The sequence below is a fragment of the Saprolegnia diclina genome (genome assembly GCF_000281045.1).
Source record: "Saprolegnia diclina VS20 unplaced genomic scaffold supercont1.38, whole genome shotgun sequence".
NCBI lineage: Eukaryota > Oomycota > Saprolegniomycetes > Saprolegniales > Saprolegniaceae > Saprolegnia > Saprolegnia diclina.
In genome coordinates this window covers 532,413-553,746 of record NW_008246105.1, presented here as the reverse complement: position 1 = coordinate 553,746, position 21,334 = coordinate 532,413, and the positions used below count along the sequence as shown (strand labels likewise).

The 21,334-nt window shown below is 59.9% G+C and overlaps 8 protein-coding genes across 10 annotated transcripts; 6 read left to right on the top strand and 2 right to left on the bottom strand.

Moving 5' to 3' along the window:
* Nucleotides 1–1,268: 1,268 nt before the first annotated feature.
* On the top strand, nucleotides 1,269–3,171 carry SDRG_11057 (the record flags this gene model as incomplete). 2 transcript variants are annotated; one of them, XM_008617079.1, is made up of 2 exons in its annotated part: nucleotides 1,269–2,257; nucleotides 2,310–3,171. In XM_008617079.1, the coding sequence occupies exons 1-2, from the start codon at nucleotides 1,319–1,321 to the stop codon at nucleotides 3,117–3,119; spliced, it is 1,749 nt and encodes a 582-aa protein (XP_008615301.1). In that variant the 5' UTR covers nucleotides 1,269–1,318. The 2 variants fall into 2 exon arrangements, with proteins under 2 accessions (XP_008615301.1, XP_008615300.1); XM_008617078.1 differs by having other exon boundaries at nucleotides 1,319–2,257; nucleotides 2,307–3,119.
* Nucleotides 3,172–3,326: 155 nt separating this feature from the next.
* Nucleotides 3,327–4,356, top strand: SDRG_11056 (hypothetical protein). The gene is made up of 7 exons (XM_008617077.1): nucleotides 3,327–3,411; nucleotides 3,458–3,522; nucleotides 3,567–3,638; nucleotides 3,685–3,836; nucleotides 3,880–3,953; nucleotides 3,995–4,082; nucleotides 4,130–4,356. The coding sequence occupies exons 1-7, from the start codon at nucleotides 3,363–3,365 to the stop codon at nucleotides 4,197–4,199; spliced, it is 570 nt and encodes a 189-aa protein (XP_008615299.1). The 5' UTR covers nucleotides 3,327–3,362; the 3' UTR covers nucleotides 4,200–4,356.
* A 122-nt stretch (nucleotides 4,357–4,478) lies between these two features.
* On the top strand, nucleotides 4,479–7,274 carry SDRG_11055 (hypothetical protein). Its single transcript, XM_008617076.1, has 16 exons — nucleotides 4,479–4,553; nucleotides 4,600–4,642; nucleotides 4,689–4,818; nucleotides 4,872–5,049; nucleotides 5,090–5,470; nucleotides 5,521–5,570; nucleotides 5,622–5,703; nucleotides 5,749–5,826; nucleotides 5,873–6,004; nucleotides 6,051–6,136; nucleotides 6,180–6,446; nucleotides 6,491–6,545; nucleotides 6,591–6,768; nucleotides 6,809–6,867; nucleotides 6,914–7,063; nucleotides 7,109–7,274. The coding sequence occupies exons 1-16, from the start codon at nucleotides 4,484–4,486 to the stop codon at nucleotides 7,228–7,230; spliced, it is 2,061 nt and encodes a 686-aa protein (XP_008615298.1). The 5' UTR covers nucleotides 4,479–4,483; the 3' UTR covers nucleotides 7,231–7,274.
* SDRG_11054 (hypothetical protein) lies at nucleotides 7,224–9,022 on the bottom strand. Its single transcript, XM_008617075.1, has one exon. The coding sequence runs from the start codon at nucleotides 8,951–8,953 to the stop codon at nucleotides 7,277–7,279; it is 1,677 nt and encodes a 558-aa protein (XP_008615297.1). The 5' UTR covers nucleotides 8,954–9,022; the 3' UTR covers nucleotides 7,224–7,276.
* A 47-nt stretch (nucleotides 9,023–9,069) lies between these two features.
* On the bottom strand, nucleotides 9,070–11,073 carry SDRG_11053. Of its 2 annotated transcripts, XM_008617073.1 has the most exons (14): nucleotides 10,928–11,073; nucleotides 10,790–10,886; nucleotides 10,644–10,744; nucleotides 10,502–10,601; nucleotides 10,382–10,456; nucleotides 10,203–10,337; nucleotides 10,050–10,156; nucleotides 9,997–10,007; nucleotides 9,910–9,953; nucleotides 9,779–9,859; nucleotides 9,646–9,723; nucleotides 9,552–9,599; nucleotides 9,439–9,504; nucleotides 9,070–9,392 (listed from the first exon to the last, which is right to left on the bottom strand). In XM_008617073.1, exons 1-14 carry the CDS (start codon nucleotides 10,966–10,968, stop codon nucleotides 9,225–9,227), a joined length of 1,152 nt encoding a protein of 383 aa, XP_008615295.1. In that variant the 5' UTR covers nucleotides 10,969–11,073; the 3' UTR covers nucleotides 9,070–9,224. The 2 variants fall into 2 exon arrangements, with proteins under 2 accessions (XP_008615295.1, XP_008615296.1); XM_008617074.1 differs by lacking the exons at nucleotides 9,070–9,392; nucleotides 9,439–9,504; nucleotides 9,552–9,599 and having other exon boundaries at nucleotides 9,611–9,723.
* On the top strand, nucleotides 11,024–16,356 carry SDRG_11052 (hypothetical protein). Its single transcript, XM_008617072.1, has one exon. The coding sequence runs from the start codon at nucleotides 11,039–11,041 to the stop codon at nucleotides 16,202–16,204; it is 5,166 nt and encodes a 1,721-aa protein (XP_008615294.1). The 5' UTR covers nucleotides 11,024–11,038; the 3' UTR covers nucleotides 16,205–16,356.
* Nucleotides 16,357–16,626: 270 nt separating this feature from the next.
* On the top strand, nucleotides 16,627–19,328 carry SDRG_11051 (hypothetical protein). Its single transcript, XM_008617071.1, has 10 exons — nucleotides 16,627–16,753; nucleotides 16,795–16,874; nucleotides 16,918–17,060; nucleotides 17,100–17,283; nucleotides 17,307–17,496; nucleotides 17,542–17,728; nucleotides 17,775–17,843; nucleotides 17,890–17,978; nucleotides 18,027–18,217; nucleotides 18,260–19,328. The coding sequence occupies exons 1-10, from the start codon at nucleotides 16,638–16,640 to the stop codon at nucleotides 19,303–19,305; spliced, it is 2,295 nt and encodes a 764-aa protein (XP_008615293.1). The 5' UTR covers nucleotides 16,627–16,637; the 3' UTR covers nucleotides 19,306–19,328.
* Nucleotides 19,329–19,503: 175 nt separating this feature from the next.
* On the top strand, nucleotides 19,504–21,329 carry SDRG_11050 (hypothetical protein; the record flags this gene model as incomplete). Its single annotated transcript, XM_008617070.1, has 12 exons — nucleotides 19,504–19,732; nucleotides 19,780–19,850; nucleotides 19,896–19,941; nucleotides 19,992–20,068; nucleotides 20,115–20,182; nucleotides 20,229–20,311; nucleotides 20,356–20,429; nucleotides 20,479–20,565; nucleotides 20,613–20,713; nucleotides 20,761–20,851; nucleotides 20,902–21,005; nucleotides 21,053–21,329. The coding sequence occupies 12 exons, from the start codon at nucleotides 19,504–19,506 to the stop codon at nucleotides 21,327–21,329; spliced, it is 1,308 nt and encodes a 435-aa protein (XP_008615292.1).
* Between the last annotated feature and the right edge of the window lie 5 nt (nucleotides 21,330–21,334).

The window sequence follows — 21,334 nt, the reverse complement described above, 5'->3', positions numbered from 1 at the left end:
AGGAGCGACCAAGCTTCACCGAGCTCACCTTGCTGCACCCGCGCAGAGAGTCGCGGGTTGAAGTGCGGGCTACAAGCAAACGCAGAGCCACAGGTGTAACCCAGTGGAGGGACTGCCATGCTATTACCTCGCTTCGCGTCTATTCCGAGGCGCGATAAAGGACTGAAGGCGATAGAAAAGGCCGCTCGCCAAGAATCAGAGCCTGGGCTTCAACGTCTTGTAGTGGATATCAGCGGGTGGATAAGTTGACGCGAACGTGCTTGCGTGGCGATGCACTCGCAACTTCAAGCAGCAGGCTTCTTGGCGCGCTTGCTTTTGTCGAGTCGTCCGCCGCCGCACCGGAACAATACTTTACGCCATACTAACCAACGCGACGACCAGCGCTCAACGGTGTGCCGCAGGTCCTACACATGCTCGTCGTGCGCGGCGGGGGTAGGGGTGGCAGACAACGAAAGGCTTGATTTCATCCAGGTGGTTCTGGGCTAGTTCAAGGCAACCGAACAGCAGCAGGGTGACGACTGAAATCCTGTAGGATTTCATTTTCGACTCTGTCCCAAACTGGGCGACGGGCAACCCAACCGTGCCTGTTTTATCGACGCGAACGCGGCCGGCTTCGTCGACGCCGCACTCACACAAAATCATTCGTCGCAAATACTGGTGGCGTCGAGGTCCACTGGAGCTGAGCACAAATAGTGCCCCTTGGTGCAGCGGGCCATCACACACTCTCGCAAGTGCAACCAATTGGCGGAGATGAGTAGTTGCACAGTCGAGTAGACACGATCTCGAGAAAGCACTGGACTGCAGCACCCACTTGCCTCCACACTGCCTCCACCCTGCAGCTCCCAAACCACAGGAACGTGCTTGCAATCTCTGGAGTGTCCTTGGATGCGGTCCAGGTGCAGTTGGGCGTACATAAGATCTGAATCGTCACAACAATAAAGTCATTGCCCTCGTGGCGGCGCATCCTTGATAGACGTCGCAGCAAAGACGCGGTCGGCACCAGGTTCGTACTGCGTTTGCGTTGACACGCCAAGTCATGGGAAACTAGCTTCATTTTGGGAAAGTCGTGAGAAATAAAATGGAAATTCGACGCCCAAGTGCGAGGCGATGGTGGGTGGCATACTGAACCCAAGACAAAATGCTGCACCAGCTGGGCGCAGCTGCAACTTGAAGTTCGGCGTGGGTCGAAGGCCAGTTCGGGTCCGCGCGAATTGATTGGCCAAAATGGCTCGTGGCCGGCGTTTCTGCCAATAATTAATGAGACGAAGCTCGGAAGCGAAGTTCGCCAGTATGTTTCCAGTATTGGATTTTTCACAAGATGGAGGACTCGAGCTACCAGAAGCTCCACCTCGTGCTCGAGTCGCTCGGCAAGGCCGCCGGCGACTGCGATGAGGCTGCCCTCCGCGCGCTCTACACGACGTACAAGGTCGACGTCCGCAACGGCTTTGCCATCGCCGTCGTCGGCCCCAGCGGCGTCGGCAAGTCGGCGCTCATCAACCTCATCACGGGCGCGACGCGCAACGACCCGTTCTTCGCACCGCTCAACGTGCGCCAGCGCGAGTACGCGCCGACGGTCGTCGCCTGGCATGCGCTCAACCTGATCGACCTGCCAGAGCTCAAGCCCACCGAGGCGCCGGAAGAGTACATGCGCCAGCACCACCTGTTGCAGATGGACCTCGTGCTCTTCGTCGGGCACCATGGCCGCATCACGGCGTCGGACCGCCACCTCCTCGAGGTGCTCGGCCAAGCCAAGGCCCCCCTCATGTACATCAACACCAAGACGGACCTCTCGTGTGCCAACTACCGCCTCGACGAAGACATTCCCGAGTACATTAGTGACGCCAAGGTGTTTGAGATGCTTCGCCGCATGTGGCTTTCGACGCCGCCGCTTGCGCTTCTCAACTCGCTCAACATCCCGCTCTGCTGCACGGATACGTCGTCCAAGAAGCCGTCGTCAATGGCGTTCGCCTACGACAACCTCGTCTGCCTCGAGACCATCGTGCGCTTCCTCAAGCCCCGCTGGCGCAAGCGCACGTGGGACGAAGTCGAGGCGAATGACAAGGAGGTGATCCCGACGCTGATGGCGCTCCGGACGTCGTCGCCGCCGCAGCCGCTGCGTAGCATGTCGGCGCCTGTCGACGTCGTCAAGCCCAAGCTCCACATCCACGTCGACCGGAGCTTCCCGATCGTGACCAAGCCCACCAACAACAACTCCAACAACAACAGCAACCACTACTCGCCGCTGCCGTCCATTCGCGTACGTGTCAACATGACTCTAAATATGGCACTCATCGTCCTGTCCGTAGCAGATGCAAACCATCTCGCCGCTTCTGCCGCCGCCCATGGCGCCAGTGCTGCCGCCGCCCACATCCATCGTCTTGCCATCGCTTCGCGGCTTCCAGCCGTCCAAGGCCGCCCCATCCTGCTCCGTGTACCCGCCGTCGGCCTCTGTGAATCCCACGGGCGGCTACTTCTTTGCGCCCAACGCCGCCCACTCGCCGCTCTCGAGCAGCAGCTGTACGAGCAGCCGTGACGACAAGACTGACGACAACAAGACGGTGACGCACGTCAACCCGGGCAAGTGGACGCAAGACGAAGACGACCTGCTGCGTCAAGCTGTCGACAAGTACGGTCCCCGCAACTGGAAGGCCATCGCCAAGCACGTGGGCCGGCGCAACCACGCGCAGTGCCTCCAGCGCTGGCGCAAGGTGCTCTTCCCGGGCCTCCGCCGCGGCAACTGGTCCCACGAAGAAGATTGCCTCCTCCAGTCGCAGATCGCGACGCTGAGCCAGCAAAGCGGGAAGCTCAACTGGGCGTCTGTCGCCGCGGGGGTTCCGGGGCGCACGGCCAAGCACTGCCAAGAGCGGTGGCGCAACTACCTCAACCCGAGCATCAAGCGCGGGCCGTTCGAGGCCGACGAGAAGCAAAAGCTCACCGAGCTCTACAACACGTGGGGCAACCAATGGACGCGCATCTCGGAAGCGATTCCGGGCCGGTGCCCCGTCGACTGCAAGACCACGTGGCAAAACCTCAACCCGAACTTCAAGCAGAGCGATCGGCCTGGCCCTGGGCGGCCAAAGCGCTTTGGCACCCTCGCCGACACTGGATTTAAGTTATAAACGTGCCTCGGCCAACCTTAATATAATAGTTACTAGTTGTGGTGTGTGAGTACATGCTATCTAACGTGTTATTTGGTTATTGTCGTGGGTGACGACAAGACAAGCTCAAAGGCTGCATCACTTGTCGCTTGCCGAGGGATTAGGGTTGATGTTGGACGAGCATGTCGCAAAGTGCCACCAATAAACATTAAATGTGGCGCGCAAATATAAAATGTGGCACAAACCATATTTAGTAGCCGCAGCATGGAGGGCAGCGCTGCAGCGCCGACCGGACCGTCCAAGCCGGCCAAAGGTACACAGCAGGCACGCTTGCGGTGCAGGTCACTTTCGACTCGTAGACGCTTTTCGCAAGTTCTGGCACGGTCTACTGCTGCAAAAGTACGTCGACACGGACAACAAGCTCGTACGTGCGCGCAGCACCCGTGCCCAGGCCTGCATCATCATTAGGTCGAGATCCAACCGCATGTGTACCTTGGCTCGATCGGGGCTGGCGCCAACTATGAGGCGCTCGTGCGACTGGTACGGCCTGCATCTCGTGGCCATAGTCGCTCAGCTGACGTACTAGCGCATCTCGCACATCCTCGTGGTGTCCGAGACGATCGTGTTTCCGTTCAAAGACAAGCCCGAGGGCTTTGTGTACGAGCGCGTCGCCATCGCCGATGTCCCGAGCGCAAGCATTGAGGCGCACTTTGCGGCCAGCAACGCCTTCATCGAGCGGTAGCCGCGTGCGATCAACGACAGCTGACGTGGCGCTCTGTAGCGCAACATCGAGTGGCGGCAATGTCCTCGTGCACTGTTTTGCGGGCAAGTCGCGGTCCGTGACGCTCATCCTCGGTACGCTTTCGGTCTTTTGATACCCGCGTTTATGGAAACAGCGTACCTCGTGGCGCACCACGGCTACAGCCTCGACGGCGCGCTAGCCCATGTGCGCTCGCTGCGCCCACAAGCGCAGCCCAACCAAGGGTATCATCGTCTTCGTCTACCTTGTACAGCGTATCGAGACGTTCTAGTTTTATGCGCCAGCTCGAGACCTACGTCGAGCAGCAGCGGGCTCTATCACTCGAGAAAGCCCAAGGGTGACGAAGCGGCGCCTCTTCCGCAGTCGAGTTCTGCGCCAGTAGCAGCGTACTTGAACATATTCTATAGACACTACGGTATCATTGTGATCGTGATGAGTTGGCACGAGAGAGGAGCTGTCCACCAAGCGTGAAGAGATACATGGCAGTAGAGATTTTGCTCAGCCAACCGCTGGAACGACTAGGAGTTAAGAGGCCGCGAACCCTACAGGTCTTGCGCAAGGACAGGTGCAACGGTGGAGCTGGATTGGGCTATCGAAGCGGTTACGAAAGATTTTCCTCTCGGAGATGGCGACGACAGTGGTCGTACTGCTGGCCATCGCGCGCCTCGCGTGTGGCGCCTGTCCGGGCTACATCGGTACGCTATGTCTCTACGCACCATGCAGCGAAAAATACCTGCGTAGGCCGCAACTGCAACGGCCACGGCATCTGCGGCGCCTTCAACCGGTATTGACGCCATGCTCTTCCACGGCTCACTCCAGAGCTTTTGTAGGTGCACGTGCTTTGCCAGCTGGACGGGTGTCGGCTGCAGTCTACGGACGTGTCCGTACGGCACGCCGTGGTCCGCTGTGGCCTCGGCGCTCGACACGGCGCGGACGACGTCCGCCGAGTGCAGCAACATGGTTCTTAGTGTCCATAAATGCAAACGGTGGATCTCAGGCAGAGAATACTGCAGGGTACGTGCAACCGCGCGACGGGGGGGTGCAGCTGCCGCGATGGCTTCTCCGGCGCGGCGTGCGAAAAGCTCGACTGCCCCAACGACTGCAGCGGCCACGGCAGCTGCTTTAGCATGGCCGACGCCGCCATGCTGAACGGCGCCACGTACACGCTCTGGGATGCCAATAGCATTTACGGTAATAGAACAGTCCGAGTACGTACACAACAGAGGCGTAGGCTGCCGCTGCGATCCCGGCTACACGGGCTACGACTGCAGCCTCCGCACCTGCCTCTACGGCCACGACCCGGTCGTCACGGGGCGAGTCAACGAGCTGCAAGCCATCTCGTGCACGTGCACGACCTGCACCGGCACGTTCATGCTGACGTGGAACGGCCGGAGCTCGGTGCCTCTGGCCGCAACGGCGTCCGCAGCCGACGTCCAGGCAGCTCTCAACGCTATTACATCGGGCGTCTCAGTGGTGTTTGGCAACGGCGCCACGACCGTCTGCTCGACGCCGGGCACGTCGGCGCTCGTGACCTTTCTCTACGACTTTGACGCGCTGCCACCTCTTTCAGTGGTCTTAGCTGCCGCAACGTTAACTATCTCGGTACAAACCGGTACTGCGAGCAACGATGCTTGAAGCGGCGGTGATTCGTGTCGAGGGTAGGGGGCGAAGCTGCGCTCGACGGCACCCTCACCGTCGCAAATACAAAGCAGGTGCGGGATTGAGATTGAGATTCAGAAAATAATTGTGATGGGTCTCTCAAGTCGCTCGAGTGCTCGGGACGAGGCGTGTGCAACCAAGCGACGGGGCAGTGCAAGTGCGCCCTTTACTTTACGAGCAGCGACGGTACTCCACACTAGCGTCCGGCTTCGCGAAATCCCACGCGGTTAGGTCAAGGCAACTTGGGCCCGCGACCCGATTGCGGCTACTACAACACGACGGGCGCCCCCACGACGCACCGCTGCCCCGGTACGCGACGACGCAAGCTGCGGATACGAGACTTAGTTTGCACTAGCGGGGATCTACGAGTCCGACTACCTCGCGACCGGAAGCACGGTCGTCTGCAGCGGCCATGGCCTGTGCTCCAACGCACCCAACTACCAGTGTCAGTGCTATCAAGACTGGGGTGGCAACGACTGCTCGCTGCGTAAACCAATGCGTAACCATTCCCCACAGTTTTATGCTGGGGCTAGGGTTATGCCCCACGGCCGGAGGCTGGTTTGATGCTGCGACGCTGGCCACCGCTGCGCGCACCGTCCCCGTCGCATGCGCAAACGCAGTACGTCCAATCACCACGAATACGTGATGAAGTCAAAGGTCAGGGAATCTGCGACAGCACCCTTGGGCGGTGCCTCTGCGACAGCAACTTTGTCGGCTCTGCGTGCGAGAAGTGTACGTTGCTCATTTCCGGACGGCGCGTGACACCAATGCTAGTGACGTGCTCGTCCAAGGGCAACTGCAGGTCCATGCGCCAGATGGCAGCCGGCGCCACGACCAACGGCGCGCCGACGCCGATCGTGTACGGCCGCGACGTCAACTCGCTCACCACGTGGGACGCAGATCGCATCTTTGGATGCGTCTGCAACAGTGTACGCTCCTCATATTTGCTTGCCGCCTATGGAGTGAGGTACAGGTGCGCTACGTGATCGGGAATGCGCCGACCCTCTCTGGCTACGACTGCTCATCATGTACGCTACGGTGCACACCAACGAGGTGCTACATAATACTCGTAGATCCGTGTCCGTCAGGCGACGACCCGTGGACGACCGGTCAAGTCAACGAAGTGCAGTCGTTGTCTTGCATTGGGACCGCCGGCTCTGTGGCGTTAACGTTTCGTGGCGCCACGACGTCGACGCTTTCGTTTGATGCGACGCCGGCGGCGTTGACCGCAGCGCTTCAAGCGCTACCGACGTACGTCACTTGTAGGGCTATCTGGGGCTGATGCGCGTAGCATTGGGCTGGTGACGGTGAGCATGCCAACAGGAGCACTCTGCGGTGCAACGAACGCAGGTACGACGAACGACATCAAAGCACAACTGGATATGCGCGGCGCTAGCGGTCACCACCGTGTCCTTCCTGACCAACGCGGGCAACTTGCCGCTGCTGATCGCCGACACTTCGCTCTTGACGGGCGGACCTTTTTCGGTCACCGAAACAACCCCGGGGACAACCGAGGACGCGGTTTGCAACGGGCGCGGCGACTGCGGTACACATTGCGTGCAAAAGACACGCAAATCGATGGCAAGTGTAGATGGTGCAGCCGGCCGCTGCAGCTGCGTGCAGGACGCTACGAGCAGCGACGGGCAAGGCAACCTCGGCGTCACGCGCGACTGCGGCTACGTCTACCCGTTTATGGCGCAAGGGCGACTGTAGACACACACTTTTGTGTTTATAACATAGTTGAGCAAGAACCCTAGTCCTAACAGCCTTTCCCACCTGCAATGCGAAGGCACTTGGTGGACGGAAAGATCGAGAGCAGGTTTGTCGTCACCGAAAAGACAAGTGCGAGGACAAAGACAGCGACGAGCGTCGCGCCGGCCGCCTTGCTCTTGCCGCCGAGCCGCTTGAGGGCTTGCATCTCGGCCTTCTGCGGCGGGAGGAGGAAGAGCCAGCCAAGCGCCGAGAGCTTGAACGCGTACGAGATGAGGTAGCAGTACGTGACGGCCCAGCGCACGGCCGTGTCGTCGCGTGCGACCGCCACGTTGTCGACGACAAAGTACGAGTTGATGAGCTTGTAGATAAGACTCGCAAAGGGGGACGCGAGGTTCGAGACCGTCGTGACGAGACCGTACGTGGCGCCTTCGTTGCCGACGTCGGCGATCTCGACCGCGCAGTAGGTCGAGACAATGAACCGGATGCCTGCGGGAATTTGCTCGGAGAGCGCGACGCCCGTGAAGAACCACTCGTTGCGGAAGATGTCCCAGATCGTTAGCATGACAACGACCGAGTCGATCATGATGATGGCGACGGTGCCGAGCGCGATGGTCCAGCGCCAGTTCCAGTCGAGGCCCCACTTGCCCACGACAACGAGGATGCCGGCAAAGAGAAGCTGCCCAATGATTGTCGAGAGCGAGTCGTTGAGCGGCTGGACCTTGGCCCACGCCCGCTGGATCGTGGGCGTCGCGGTCACGCCGATGCCGAGAAACGTCATGTTGATGAAGCGGAAGGCGCAGATCTGCCACATGACGCGCTTCTGGAGGAGCTCCCAGAACGACGCCACCCAGATTTTAAACTCAACGCGCGGCGCCGGGTCTTCCTGGACAACGAATATTGTTGTGAAGCACACGAACACGCACGGCACGAGGAGGATGCCGTAGATGACGTTGGGGCCCATGGAAAAGTCAAAGCTGCCGTCGTACTCCTTCCCGTTGAGCCCGAACGCCGTGATGAGCGACGTAAAGATACCGGCAACCGTGCGCACGACATAGATCGCAGTCTGGATCCGCCCCCGGATCGCGACGGGCTCGCGCTGCGCGTACTGCACAACCATCGCGTCCGAGGCGCACGCCGCCATGACGTACCCGACGCTTGTGACCATCGAGAGGATGATAAACTTGGCGCCGTTGGCCGGTGCGTCGACGTTGAAGTAGACGCGGTCGGGAAGCGACACATTGGTGTACGCGAGGGCGCACACTTTCGGGTTCCCAAAGCAGTACGGGTCGCCGAGGGGCGTGACCGCCATGATGAGCAGTGATGTCATGGCCACGAGCCAGCCAAGGAGCATCCACGACTTGCGACGGTAGCCGAAGATGGGAAAGCAGTCGGTGCACATGCCCCAGAAGACCTTGAACGACCAGCCGAGCGTCACGAGCACGTTGTAGGACGCGACTTGGTACCCCTCCATCTTGAGGTAGTTGTTGAAGATCGGGTACGCGAGCGTCGGAATCGTGCCGTAGATGGTGCCGATGGCTGCGTATTGAGAGAAGAGTCCAAGGGCCTCGCGCGAGCAAAGCGAGATCGCGCCACCCTCGGCGAGCGTGCCTTCCTCGGCTTGGTAGGCTGCTTGGGGCGTGAACTTTTGCGAGGCCAAGATGCGCGCCGAGCTAATGTACGAGAGACGCGCGTCGACGTCGAGTGGAGGTGTCTTCTCGGACATGGCGAAATGCTAAATGGGCAGCGCTGAGACCAAGACGGCACCGCCGGATCTTTGGACTGGGAACTCGCAGGTGGTGCTGCCAGCACATGGGTTGCGCATACGCATCGCGGATTGGCCTGATTTCGATCAATCAAACGACGGCGATCACAAAATCGCGCGCGGATTGGTCGGCTAAAAAGACGCAACTTCATCCGCGCTGACTCTCACGATCACACTGCGGTATGGCACGGTACGCTACCAGGTGTATTCTCATAGTGCGAGGACACTCATATCAACGTAATGAAAAAGGTGATGGCTCCGGCGCTGTCTCTTGAAGCCGCTTCATCGTGATGTCGAGAGAGCTTGCGGCGCCAAAGAACTCGGCGTCTTGGTCCGGCGCCATGTGAAAAAAGGCAAACACCCGCAATTCGTCGGCGTGGGGCCGATCCCGCGGAGTCATCTACGCCCAGCTGTGTGCCTTTGGCATAGAAGAAAGTATGACGCGCCTCGAAACATGCGTCGAGGAACTTGCGAAACATGGGGGAGATGCGGTGCGGAATCGGCGGCTGCGACTAGAACGCAGACGATGAGCCAGGGATAGCCTCCGTCGACGACGCACGCTGTGGGCAGCGTTCACACGGTTGAGGTGTGCTGTGCCGTAAAGCATCTAGACGCCAGAAGCGCTCAATATGTTTGGGTCATTTTTGTACTACCTCGAGGGCGACGAGGCCGATGCACCAGACGTCGGCCTTGGTGCCAAACGACCGAGCGGCGGCGCGGGTCTCTGGTGGCTACAAGTGCATCATGAAAAGGGATCGAGCCAGTCGAATGGCCGAGACTTCGCACCCGAAAGACGTCGTAGAGACTGTCTTGAAAGCTGTGGAGGTTGGAGCTTGCCGTGCGCAAGTGCCACCCCGCGTAAAATTCCTATTTCTGACAAATTACACAAAACAGCTAAAACTTAAGGGCGATCGTACCCCCACTTGGACGCTGCCATCGCGATCAATGTAGATGGATTCGCCTGCCACTGGTGCTCACTCAAACGGTCGATGGATCGCGCGTACCGTGGAGTTCCCTAAGTTCTTATTCACATTCCGAGTAGAAGAGGAGACAGCACCGGTGTACGATGCCGACACGGTGTAAATAGACAATGGCCTCGATGACCTGTGCCAAGTACCGCCGTATCGTCGGCTCGCTCATGCGCCCAAACGACGACAGAATGGTCTAGCAAAGCACGTTCGTCATTCCGAAGGCGCCAGAGTCGACGTACCTTGAGAGACGTGGCCTCGGTCCACTCTTGGTACAGTACAAACGTTTGCTCGTAGCACGTGCTGTGGAGGTACCGAAGCAGGCGTGGGTGCGAGAACGTCGCCAGAATGCCAATCGCGTCGCCGAGGGTCTCGACCTGCACAGTTGAAGAGCTCTGGCATTCGCATGCCAGCTGCAAACCATCTCGATCGACTGCAGCTGCGTGCGTTTGACCGTGACCGCGGCGCCGTTGACGGCGCAGAGACCTTTCGAGACCTACGCCCATGGTCGATGACGTGGCAGTCGGAGCTGGTGTCGTACCGTGTAGACGCCAACAATGCCAATGGGCTTGTCCATCTCCACGTGCAGCTTGTCGCGGCACACGAACGAGAGGAACGCAGTGTAATGGAAAAAGCCATTGCTATCCACATGCACTCATCGGACGCAGCATATGTGGACGTACTGGTCCACGTCAAACATCGCCTCGAGGGCTGGGAACGTCGTCTGTGCTATCTGCATGGCCACGCTGCGCGCAACGTCCATGGGCACGTACCCTCGGCACGTCTGCTTTTCTGTATGAATGCTCCGACGTGGAATTGCTGTACGTACCGGGTCGTGGCGCTCAAAGTAGCGATGGAGGAGGTGTGTCTCGAGCGGCTCCGTACGTTTGCTCGTCGCGAGGTGGAGACGCAATAGCAGCGTGTCGCTACGCGGATGTGAGATCAACGGCATCGAATCTCGGTCAACCGGAGCTTGGCTCGCACGCCAAACGACTCGGTCGCGCCCATTCGAGCTCGAAACCGACGTGTGGCCGTTCGTCTGGGATAGTGCGACTGCGAAAATAGCGTTTGAAACGCGATGGCGCAGAGCAAGACCAAGACCGTGCTCGCCGCCTTTGCGTACCTACTTCTCACGGTATGCCTCAGTGTGTGGTACGTGGCGCTCGTGACGCCGGCGATGAGCAACGACTACTGGTGGCCCGGCTTCAGCGTCGGCGGCGTCCAGACGTTCCTCGGCGACTACTTCAACACGCGTGTTATCCTCAGCACCAACGCGAGTTCGCAGCTGCCCCTCGCGCACCTCCGAGTGCCAAAGGCGTACACGTCCCCTCCGACCTTTATCGGGATGAGCCGCGCGCGGCCGCGGTCACTTGTACTGGCGCCGCTCCCGCTCCCGGTAGTGATTACAGCGCTGCGGGCCAACGACCTCGGCAGCAACATTCGCCTCTTTACGCAGTACTGCTATGTGGACTTGCACCGGGCGTTTCCCATGGCGCTCAACGCGCGGCGGCAAGCCAAGTGCGACGCGCAGTACACGGACAACGCCGCTGTGTACTTGGAGGCGCTTCTGCGCAACACAGACGCGAACGACCTGAACGCGAGTCCGTACATGCTGCCGATGAATGCGACAATCTTTGAGCCGCTGGCCGCGCTGCCGGGCGGGACCGAAGTTCTTACTCGGATCTTTCACAGCGAAGAGGACGTGACTGTCGAGGACGAAGCCGCGTTGTGGCGGCGGTTTGGGCTCAGCACGTGGCAGTCGCAGGTCACCAACTACTACGAGCAGGGGCTGGTGCAAACGATCTCGATCCAGAACGCGCTTGGGATGGCGCAGCGCGTGACCGTGTACACAGTCCCGAGCCAATTCCGCGGGCTCGCGCTCTGGTCGACCGTCTACGCCTACGCAGGCTTCTGGAACGACCTCTGGACCGGTGACAGGCTTCACTTCACGCTGCTGCTGGGTGTCGACGCTGTCTCGGATGCCATCAAAGCCGACTGGGAGTACAACATGGACTCGGTCGCGACCTTGACGCCGGTTTTGCGCGTGGTGCATTTGGCACTGGGGCCGCTTGCCTCAATGGACGTCTTTGTGCTGCCCAAGCCACGCGCGCTGCTCGCGCACCTCGCCGCCTACGAGGCGCGCCTCGATGGGATCAAGGACTCGGCGCTATTTCGCGCCTTGGCCGAGACGACGACCGTCTATCCTGTGCCGGCAAGCTGGACCGAGAGCAGCTTGATTTACTATTCGGGCAGCCCCATGTGCTTCTCAGCCCCCGCGTACGCACTGCCGCAGGAGCCCATGGGATTCTACGACACGTGCGACGGCACCGCGCCGCTCAGCGTTGTGCTCGAGAGCCGCAGCGTCCTCTTTGCCCTCTCTCTGCTGCCGACAATATCGTCGGCAGCCGTCGCCGCGCTCTGTGGATCACCGAGCACGTGCGCCCGCGTGCTCAGGCCGGCCTTTGCCGCCGCTGCACAACTACCGACCACAGGCGACGCAAGCGCCGCGTTGGAGGCGCTGAAGGCAACCAACGTCAGCGTCTATCAGTTTGCCGCCAACGGATCCGACCCGATCCTACTGCAACAAGCGCTCGCTGAGGCCAGCCCGTGGGGCGTGTTCGGGCTCGTCATGCTCTACGAGTGGCTCTATGGCCACCGCGAGGTCTACGTCGTGTCTGGCGACGTCGGCGCCATCACCACCATCACGCAGCGCTATGCAATGGCGCAGCTCGAGGCCAACGCGCTCGAGCTGCCCCACCAAGCGTGCGTCTACATGTGGTTCCTCACACTCTACGCGTCGGCGGTCGTTGCATCCGTGAACGTCCTGGTGCTCACGTTTGGGTGGACGCAGCGCGCGCAAGTGGCCCCGTTCGACCTACTCCACGCCAACCGCCTCACGGGCTGCGTGTGGGTCGGCCGGCCCTTCCTTCTCGTGCGAGGGCTCACGGCGCTCGCTCTACTGAGTACAAGCAGCGTCCGCTTCGTCAACGACGGGTCCCTGCCCGGCAACGAGTCTGGCTTCCAAGATGCACCCCGCTCGCTCCTGAACACGATGATCATTGCCAGCGAGGCGACGTGGATGACTTACGTCGTGGTCGATTTCGGTTTGCCGTTGCTACGAACGACGGGCCGCGTCCGGTCGTACGGCCCCCTTAGCGCCTTCTTCGCTTGGCTGTGTATGGTGTGTCTAGAGACGACTGCACCGTACGAAGCCAGCATCGTGGTGGCCCCCGACTGCACGCAAAACCGCCTCGGGCTGCAGGTCACGTGCGCCCTTGGGAGCGTCGCGATCGGATCGCTTCCACGCCTTCTCGCTCTTCTCGGCATCAACGTCGGCTGCATTCCGCTGGCCATGGCCGTCCAGCGCCTCTGTACCGGGTCGACGTCACGGGGGCAGCGCGAGTGGCGGCCGCACGTCCTTGTCCCCGCGGCCGCTGAGGTGTTTTTGAGCAAAGTGCACTCGGAGTTTTGGCACGACGACGTCGTCACGAGCGTCTTATCCGGTCTCGTACCCTTTGGCCGCGGCGCGCGCCTCGACCTCAAGCTCTGGTGCGTCCTGCGCTTCGACTCGCTGTGCACGACCAGGGGCCCGATCTTGCCGTTCGCATCGTCGTTGCCGGTGCCGCTGCTCTCGATGCGCCGCTTCTACGTCCGGGCTCTCGGCGGGTTTGCGTACGTGGTGTTCTCGATCGTCGGCAGCTACACGTACATTTACGTCTCGTCAACGGCGATGGCCAACGACTTTTGGTGGGCGACGTTCAATGCGACGGGCCACCAGACGTACTTGACCAACTGGTTCAACCGGCAGCTCCAATTCACGGGGGCGCTGGACGCCGTCGAGCTGGCAGCGCCCAAGTTTAGCGACAACGCGCACAACTACAATGCGACGTCGCCGCTCGCGTCCGCGCCGCTCGTCGTCTACGCCTCGTCGCTCCAGAATCAAGTGAATTCGCTCGCAGCGGTCATTGCTGGTCTCCGCAATATGAACCCGTGCCTCATCGCGTACATCTCGACGAGCTACTGCTACGTGGACTTCAACCAAACGTACGAGCTCGGCGCGACTGCAGCTCGCCAAGAAGCCTGTAAGCAGCATGTCGAGAACGGCGCCGTGTACCTCGAGTCTGCTTTGCGCAACATTCTCGACTGGACGCAGTGGCAGCGCTGCTTCGGCGTGAGCCTCGAAACAGGTGTCTTCTCGTACCTTGCATCCACGAGCCGCGGGCGAGCGTGGCTGCGAGAAGTGCGAGCAGACGACAAGTTGTCGCTGGCGAGCGAAGAGGCCTACTGGCGGCGCATGGGCATCACTGCGTTTGTCACCGAGTGGCAAAACTACAAGACGTTGGGCGTCATTGAAACGATAGCGATCGAGAACGCACTGGGGATGCAGTACCCGCTGACGCTCAAGCGCTCCAACGGCAGTCTCCACACGTCGGTGCAGTCGAGCTTCAAGATGCACTGGACGCTCGCCAACGACCTTTACAGCATCTCGAGCAATGCATCCCACGACGTCGGAAGCTCGCTTATTCGGCAGAGTCCTCGGTTTCTCTATCGCAACACGACCCCCGAGGCGCTTCTCATCGCCAACGGTACGCTGCCGGCGCCAATGGACCCGGGATTTTCGCTCCTCCGCAGCCTTCTCGGCCCCTTCGGCACCATCACAATGCAGCGAGTGGCGCCGCCCCGCGAGCTCCTCACGTGGTACAAAGCCTCGACCGAAGCGCTCGTCGAACATTTTGTCTCCGATATCGCGACGGCCACTGCCTACAGTGAAATCGCCGCCGGCCTCCAGGGCAGTCCGGTGCCGCTGGCATGGGTCGGTGCAGAATACGTGGGCGGCGACGTCACGTGCCCGACATTGCCGTCCCCCGCCACGTTCAACCTCCTCGAGTTCTTCACGGCCGCGGGCGCGTGCACGCTCGGCGTCTCCAACTCGGTCGTCGCGTCGAGCTCGATGGTGGTGCTGGCCCTGCTGGCCGCAGACTTTCCAACGCCGACCGCCATCTGCGCCGCCGAGACGGTCAGCGCCGCGTCGTGTCCTGACAACTACGCGGCGCGTCTCTCGTTTGTGCGCGCCGCCGTGCCAGAGACGCTCGTTGCCGCGGTGCAGCTGCCCGCGGCTCGGCTCAAGACGCAGCTGGCAAACCGAGTACAGCTCGTGCAGTTCCTTCGCGACAGCAGCACCAACCAAACGGTGCTTCTCCAAGAGAGTCTCTTGGCGTCGGCCTCGTTTGCGTTTCATAGCTGGCTCTTCCTCTTTGAGTGGGTCGACGCCGTGCGCGAGGTCGTCTCGTTCGTCGGCGACACTGGCGAGTCGCTCACGATTATCTCGGGCCGCAACACGATCTCGACGCAGCCCGTCAACAGCATGGAAGTCCCGGTCAATGTCTCGTACTACTGCCGGCGCCTCCTTCTCTTCATCACATTCATCCTCGGCGCCGTCGCCATGCTCGTCGTCGTCTACGTCCTCGGCGCCCGCGGGGCCATCGAGGGGCTCAACATGTTTTCCATCAACCGCGTCGCCGGCCTTGTCTGGATCGGTCGACCGCTGCTGCTGTTGCGCGGTACCACAGCGATTTGCCTTCTTTCGACCGCCACACTCGACCTCAATCAAGTCGCTGGCTTTTACGCCTTTGCACCGTCGACGCCAGCGTGGTACACGACCATCATGGCGTCCGGCGAAATCACATGGCTCGTCTTCATCCTCAACGACGCCTTCTCGCTCCTCACCAAGCAGCACACGGCGCGCTACGGCATGAAGGCCAGCCTCGTTGTCTGGGCCGGCCTCGCGATTGGGACGTTTTGCCTTCCCGTGCGCCCGCTCGTCACGCTCGCTCGGTCCTGCGACGTCTCGGCCGTCGACTTTCAGGTCGAATGCCGCAGCGGCGTCGTCGCGATTGGCCGCATGCGGCGCTTTGCAGGCATCGTCGGTGGCACGACCGCCACCGTCGGTGTCTTGTACGTCCTCGAGCGGTATCTGCGACCGCGCGCGTCGATATCGGAAGCGCACTCGCACCTGCTCTACGCAACGGCCAAGTACCACTACGCCACGGACGGCTGGATCGTCGACGGCGTCTACTACATTGACCGCGCTTCCGCCGTCCTCACCGGCCTCCTCTCGTTCGAGTGGCAGCGCACCATGTACATTCTTGACATCAAAACGTGGCGGCAGTACGCGATCGACGTCTCGGACGGCGGAGCGAGGCCCTTCCCGTACTTGGCGCACGCGATTCCAATGAAGCTCTGACCTCACGTTCTCAAGCAAGAGCTCGTGAACATTCAGCAGTGTACGCCATGAAAACACTGCCAGAGTCGAGCGCAGTTCCATCGCCCCATACAACAGCAGCGAGAAGCGCTCCATTAAGCGATGGCCGAAGAAACCGCGTATCAAGTTTCTGCTATGTCTACGTTTTTGGGATTTAGGTGGTGGGTTCAGGGGCAAGTGGGCACTCCAGTTGCTGGGTTCCAGGGGGTTTGAGGGTAGTAAGTGTGGAATATTGGTGTTGGGTGTTTGTGGCACACCACTCGAAAATCATGCAATTTTCAATAAACGTAGACCACGCAAAAGCCACAAAACAAAACTTGAAAATATTTTTCACACCTAAGTGCAAAAGTGCAAAAGTGCAAAAAACTTGAAATAATAATTGACTTTTCTAGCCGTTACCTGTTGCGGCTCTCGCATGGCTCGCGTCGTCTCGCGGGTCCACGCGACCGACGACGAAATCGTCGCCGTGCAGTATTGTGAAGTCGAAATTTTCCGGCTCGTGAGTGCGAATGACACGCGTGGCGCGCTGGCGTACCTGCGAAACCACCCCATGAGTGCCGGTGTCGCACAAGTGACGGCGCGACGCCCATCATGGTCGCGTACGCCCGAAAATACTTTGAGCTCGGCCAAACGCTAATCACTGCGTGCCTTGGTACGTGGCGGTTTGCGGGCGCTCGTCAAGTCACAGCGTGTAGAGCCCGGCGACAACAAGCAGCAACTTTTAACGCATGTGAGCAGCGCGTCGCCGTTCCACGGCGAGAACGTGTTGCACCTTGCGGTCGTCTATCGCAATGTAGAAGCGATCCAGTGGCTTGTTGATACTGTCCCAGACCTCCTCGTACGGCAGGTTTTGCTATGATTTCTCAGGAGCGGGTAGGACGCCGAGACAACCGCATCCCGCTATGAGCCTGGCATGTTGTGCTACTTGGGCGGGACGCCGCTTTTGTTTGCGATGGCGGCCAAGCTCTTGGACGGCGCCAAAGCAATTTTGGCGGCGGCTGAAAAGGCGCCTCCGGGGTCACCGGCCGCCAAGACGTCGATCTTCATGACCGATCGCTTTGGTTACAACGCACTGCACCCGCAGTTGTGTACGACCTCCCCGAAGTCTATGACTTTGCGATCAAGTACGCCATGACGACGTACCCCTACGCGTGTCCGGTGGGCTTCGCCGTCGACGACCCCACCTACGATCTGCATGCGTTTCTCCAACGGCTCCAGCCCGCGGACAACTTGTCGTTCAACCGCTTCTTGCACCAATACAATGAGGATTCTCTGTACACATGCAGCCAAGAAGCACCAGAAATCTGACTGCGAGGTAGGACGCCCTTGACTCTGGCGGCCGCCATGGGCAAGGCAACCATCTTCCAACACCAAGTGATGCGGCGTGCTACCACAACGTGGAAGTATGGGCCCGCCGTTACCAAGATGATTCCTTTGCGCGACGTCGACGAATGCCTCGACCGGTCTGCGACAGGCCCACAGAGCGTCACTGGGCAGCGCGCCAAGGTACAATTTTCATCCCAACATTCGACAGTGTACCACTACTGTGCAGAGATCGGCGGTCGAGTGCCTCACATCGTACCGCGTCCTCTCCAAATGCATTCCCAAGACAGCTCAAGAAGTACACGGACCTACTTTAGACTCGTTGTGCGATGTCTCCAGCGTAGGAAGCGATGCGCGGCCGCCTCGAGATCCTGAGCACCCACGAAATCGAGAAGCTTCTGGATAAGAAATGGGAGTTTGTCGGCGCCGCCATGTACACTTTCGAGTGCTGCAAGTCCAGACGACGCCGACGCCGCCATAGGTTTCGCCGCGACTTGTGTCGCCACGTCATCTTTACACTCGTATTCACGGGCTCGACTCTTTTCCCAAGCCATTACCGCGACAAATCGTCGACGCTCGCTGACGCTTGGGTTCTTATTGTCTGTGAGTGTTACGTCGTCGGCGAGGTCGTCTTGTGTATGCTTCGCGAGCTCCGCCAAGTCCAACACCACGGTATGACATGTCTTGCGAATTGTATCAATGTGTCAATTGCAGGCTGGCGGTCGTACACGGAGGACTCTGGCGCGGCAATGGTCGACAACCTTTTAAAGGGTGCTGTAGGGCTGCTCATCGTGGGCGGTATCATATGCCGGGCGTGCGGTGACTTTGCGTCCGAAGACGCCTTTGTCGCGAGCGCGCTCCTGTGCTCGTACCTCTACATGTTCTTCTTCCTCTACGGGTTTCGGGCGACCGGGCCGTTTATCGTGATGCTTGGACGCATGCTCAAGTTGGACGTCGTCCGCTTCGTGCTCGTGTTTGCCTCGATCCTCTTTGGCTTTGCCTCTGCCTTGTACGTGGTCGTCGACAACCGGTCTGGCGCCGGCGCGTTCCTCGACCGGGTCCAGTCCCTTCTCCTCGCTGTCTTTGCCGCCACGTTTTCGTTCGACGAGTACCGGCGCAGCACCATATCGCAGCTCTTCATCTTTGTGTACATGGCGCTCGTTGTCATCGTGCTCGTGAACCTTCTCATCGCCATGTCCTCCATCTGGACACCATTGCAGTTCAATAATAAGCTCATCAACGAGCTGCGTAGGATGGGCAACTCGTACGACAGCATCATCGACTTTGCAGAGCAGCGCTGGTACGCAGAGCGCGCCAACGTGATGAACAGCTTGGCGAGTGGGCAGTCGGCTGAGAAGCGCGCCAAGGGTCGGCTCAAGTTTGCCGCTCAGCTCGTAGTCGGCCAGGACGTCGAGCATTTTGTCCATATCGAGTACCAAGATGCAAAAGAGTGGTGGGGAGACGACCATGCCGGCGACGGCAGGGAGAAGCGAGACGGCGAGAACCGCAGTGCTCCAAGCAAGCCCGCTTGTGAGCAGACGTACCTCGTCAACCATCAAGGTCGAGAGAGAAGTAGACATTACGAGAGCAACGTCGAGATTGACCTGGAATCGACCCTTGCGCAGCTCGCGCACGGCGTCCTGCAGCACTTTCGTACCCAGCCTCGTGACGAAGATTCGGTCAACCGCGAGACACTACTGCTGGGGCACGTCACCAAGATCCGGTCGCTCCTCAGCAACAACCAGGTGTCCAAGTATTGAACACGTCGTCTTCTGAATACGCCACGGTGGGCATTTGTATCAAAGTATCAGGAAGATCGCAAGGATTCCGGATAGCGTGGAATGATGCCGTTTGGTATCCGGACGCGATCTTCCGGCATACAAAGTGCAAGTGCACTTTGGCGGTCGTTTCAACGCATCGGTTTTCGAGGCCATTTGTGGATTTCCAGCGACGACGAAATGATCAGCGGCCTCTTCCTCATCTCGCAGAAGGGCGAAGTCGTGCTCAACCGGCTCTACCGCGACGACGTGAGCCGCCGGGCGGCTGACGCCTTCCGCCTCCAGGTCATCGCCGCCAAGGAGACCGGGTCGCTCCCGCCCATCAAGTCGATCGACGGCTGCTCGTTCCTCTACACGCGCCACGAGAATCTGTATCTCGTCGCTGTCTCTCGGGCCAACATCAACATTGGTACGAACCTGCATCATGGCGTCGTTCTCATGACCATGGGGGTGCAGCGCTCGTGTTTCAGTTCCTCACCAACCTCAATGGCATCTTTCAAGACTACCTGGGCAAAAAATACAACGAGGTACTGGCCGATGCAAGGCTCGGCGAAGCTACCTGCGTCGCGTAGGAAAGCATCCGCAACAACTTTACACTCGTGTACGAACTCCTCGATGGTACGACATGGTCAGTGCTTGGCATCAATGCTTCAACACGCCCTGCGTAGAGACGATGGACTATGGATACCCGCAAAACTGCTCGTCGGATGTGCTCAAGATGTACATCAACCTCGGCTCCATGTCGGTATGTACTTGTCTCCCGTGGTTTGGCGCTCATAGCGCGAGCGCAGGCGGATGCTGCCACGTCGACGGCGCAGCCCGGCCAATTGACGTCGCAAATCACCGGTGCCATCGACTGGTGCATATTCGAATGGGCTACGAACATGCGTCATGGAGCTACCTAGGCGTCGCGAGGGCATCAAGTACAAGCGCAACGAAGTGTACTTGGATGTCTTTGAAAGCGTCAACCTCCTCATGTCCTCGAACGGTGCGTCCATCCAGTCGTCGCTACGTCATCTGACGCGTGTCCAGGCGCTGTGCTCCGCAACGAAGTCGTTGGCCAAGTCGTTATGAAGACAATGCTCACGGGCATGCCAGAGTGCAAGGTGCGTTCGAAATACGTTTACCAAATTTGGACGCTCAGAGATGCGCTAGCTTGGTCTCAACGACAAGCTCACGATGCAAAAGGGCGACGCGGCGCCAAAGGCCGCGGGCCAAAAGCGGGCCCAGAAGGAAGTCGAGGTTCGCCTTGTGCTCTTCTGCAGCAGTGTTGTGTAGCTCACGCGTAGATCGACGACTGCACGTTCCACCGCTGCGTGCGCCTCGGCAAGTTTGACGCGGACCGCACCATCACGTTTGTGCCGCCGGACGGAGAGTTTGAGCTCATGAAGTACGCTCATGCTCTAAAGGGCTCGACTCACATTGGGGGTCGTCCAGGTACCGTGTCACGGAGAACATCAACTTGCCCTTCAAGATCATGCCGGCCTACCAAGAGGGCTCGTCGACGCGCATGGCCGTCTCGCTCAAGGTGGGTCGTTCGGTCGGAGTCTGAGGATGACTCACATTGGAGATGCGTAGATCGCGGCTACGTTTAGCGCACGCCTCTTTGCGACGAACCTCGTCATCAAGATCCCCGTGCCCCAGAACACGGCGCGCTGCAAGATCACCGTGCCAATCGGAACGTACGTCGCTACTTGCTGACTTGATAATTTGATAGAATCCACCGTAGCGCCAAGCACGCGCCCGAGCACCACGCGATCGTGTGGAAGATCCGCAAGTTCCAGGGCACGCTGGAGCGCATGCTGGACGCCGAGGTCGAGATCATGAAGGGCACGAAGGAGAAGTCGTGGTCGCGACCCCCGATCCAGGTCGAGTTCCAAGTGCCCATGTTCACGGCCTCTGGTCTCCACGTGCGCTTCCTCAAGGTGTTTGAGAAGAGCTCGTACCAGACGACCAAGTGGGTCCGCTACGTCACGCGTGCGGGCCAGTACCAGCTGCGCATCTAGCTCTT

Excerpts from the sequence above, each read along its gene's own strand:
- SDRG_11056 (XM_008617077.1), top strand. The coding sequence starts at position 3,363 with ATGGAGGGCAGCGCTGCAGCGCCGACCGGACCGTCCAAGCCGGCCAAA. Across the intron at positions 3,837-3,879 it reads AGCAACGCCTTCATCGAGCG|CGCAACATCGAGTGGCGGCA; the intron begins GTAGCCGCGTGC and ends GGCGCTCTGTAG. Across the intron at positions 4,083-4,129 it reads CAAGCGCAGCCCAACCAAGG|TTTTATGCGCCAGCTCGAGA; the intron begins GTATCATCGTCT and ends GAGACGTTCTAG.
- SDRG_11055 (XM_008617076.1), top strand. The coding sequence starts at position 4,484 with ATGGCGACGACAGTGGTCGTACTGCTGGCCATCGCGCGCCTCGCGTGT. Across the intron at positions 5,571-5,621 it reads CCGTCGCAAATACAAAGCAG|TCGCTCGAGTGCTCGGGACG; the intron begins GTGCGGGATTGA and ends GGGTCTCTCAAG. Across the intron at positions 7,064-7,108 it reads CAACGGGCGCGGCGACTGCG|ATGGTGCAGCCGGCCGCTGC; the intron begins GTACACATTGCG and ends TGGCAAGTGTAG.
- SDRG_11054 (XM_008617075.1), bottom strand. The coding sequence starts at position 8,953 with ATGTCCGAGAAGACACCTCCACTCGACGTCGACGCGCGTCTCTCGTAC.
- SDRG_11053 (XM_008617073.1), bottom strand. The coding sequence starts at position 10,968 with ATGGGCGCGACCGAGTCGTTTGGCGTGCGAGCCAAGCTCCG. Across the intron at positions 10,745-10,789 it reads ACTTTGAGCGCCACGACCCG|ACGTGCCGAGGGTACGTGCC; the intron begins GTACGTACAGCA and ends ACAGAAAAGCAG. Across the intron at positions 10,457-10,501 it reads GCATTGTTGGCGTCTACACG|GTCTCGAAAGGTCTCTGCGC; the intron begins GTACGACACCAG and ends CCATGGGCGTAG.
- SDRG_11052 (XM_008617072.1), top strand. The coding sequence starts at position 11,039 with ATGGCGCAGAGCAAGACCAAGACCGTGCTCGCCGCCTTTGCGTACCTA.
- SDRG_11051 (XM_008617071.1), top strand. The coding sequence starts at position 16,638 with ATGGCTCGCGTCGTCTCGCGGGTCCACGCGACCGACGACGAAATCGTC. Across the intron at positions 16,754-16,794 it reads GACACGCGTGGCGCGCTGGC|TGACGGCGCGACGCCCATCA; the intron begins GTACCTGCGAAA and ends GTGTCGCACAAG. Across the intron at positions 17,844-17,889 it reads TTCCCAAGACAGCTCAAGAA|GAAGCGATGCGCGGCCGCCT; the intron begins GTACACGGACCT and ends TCTCCAGCGTAG.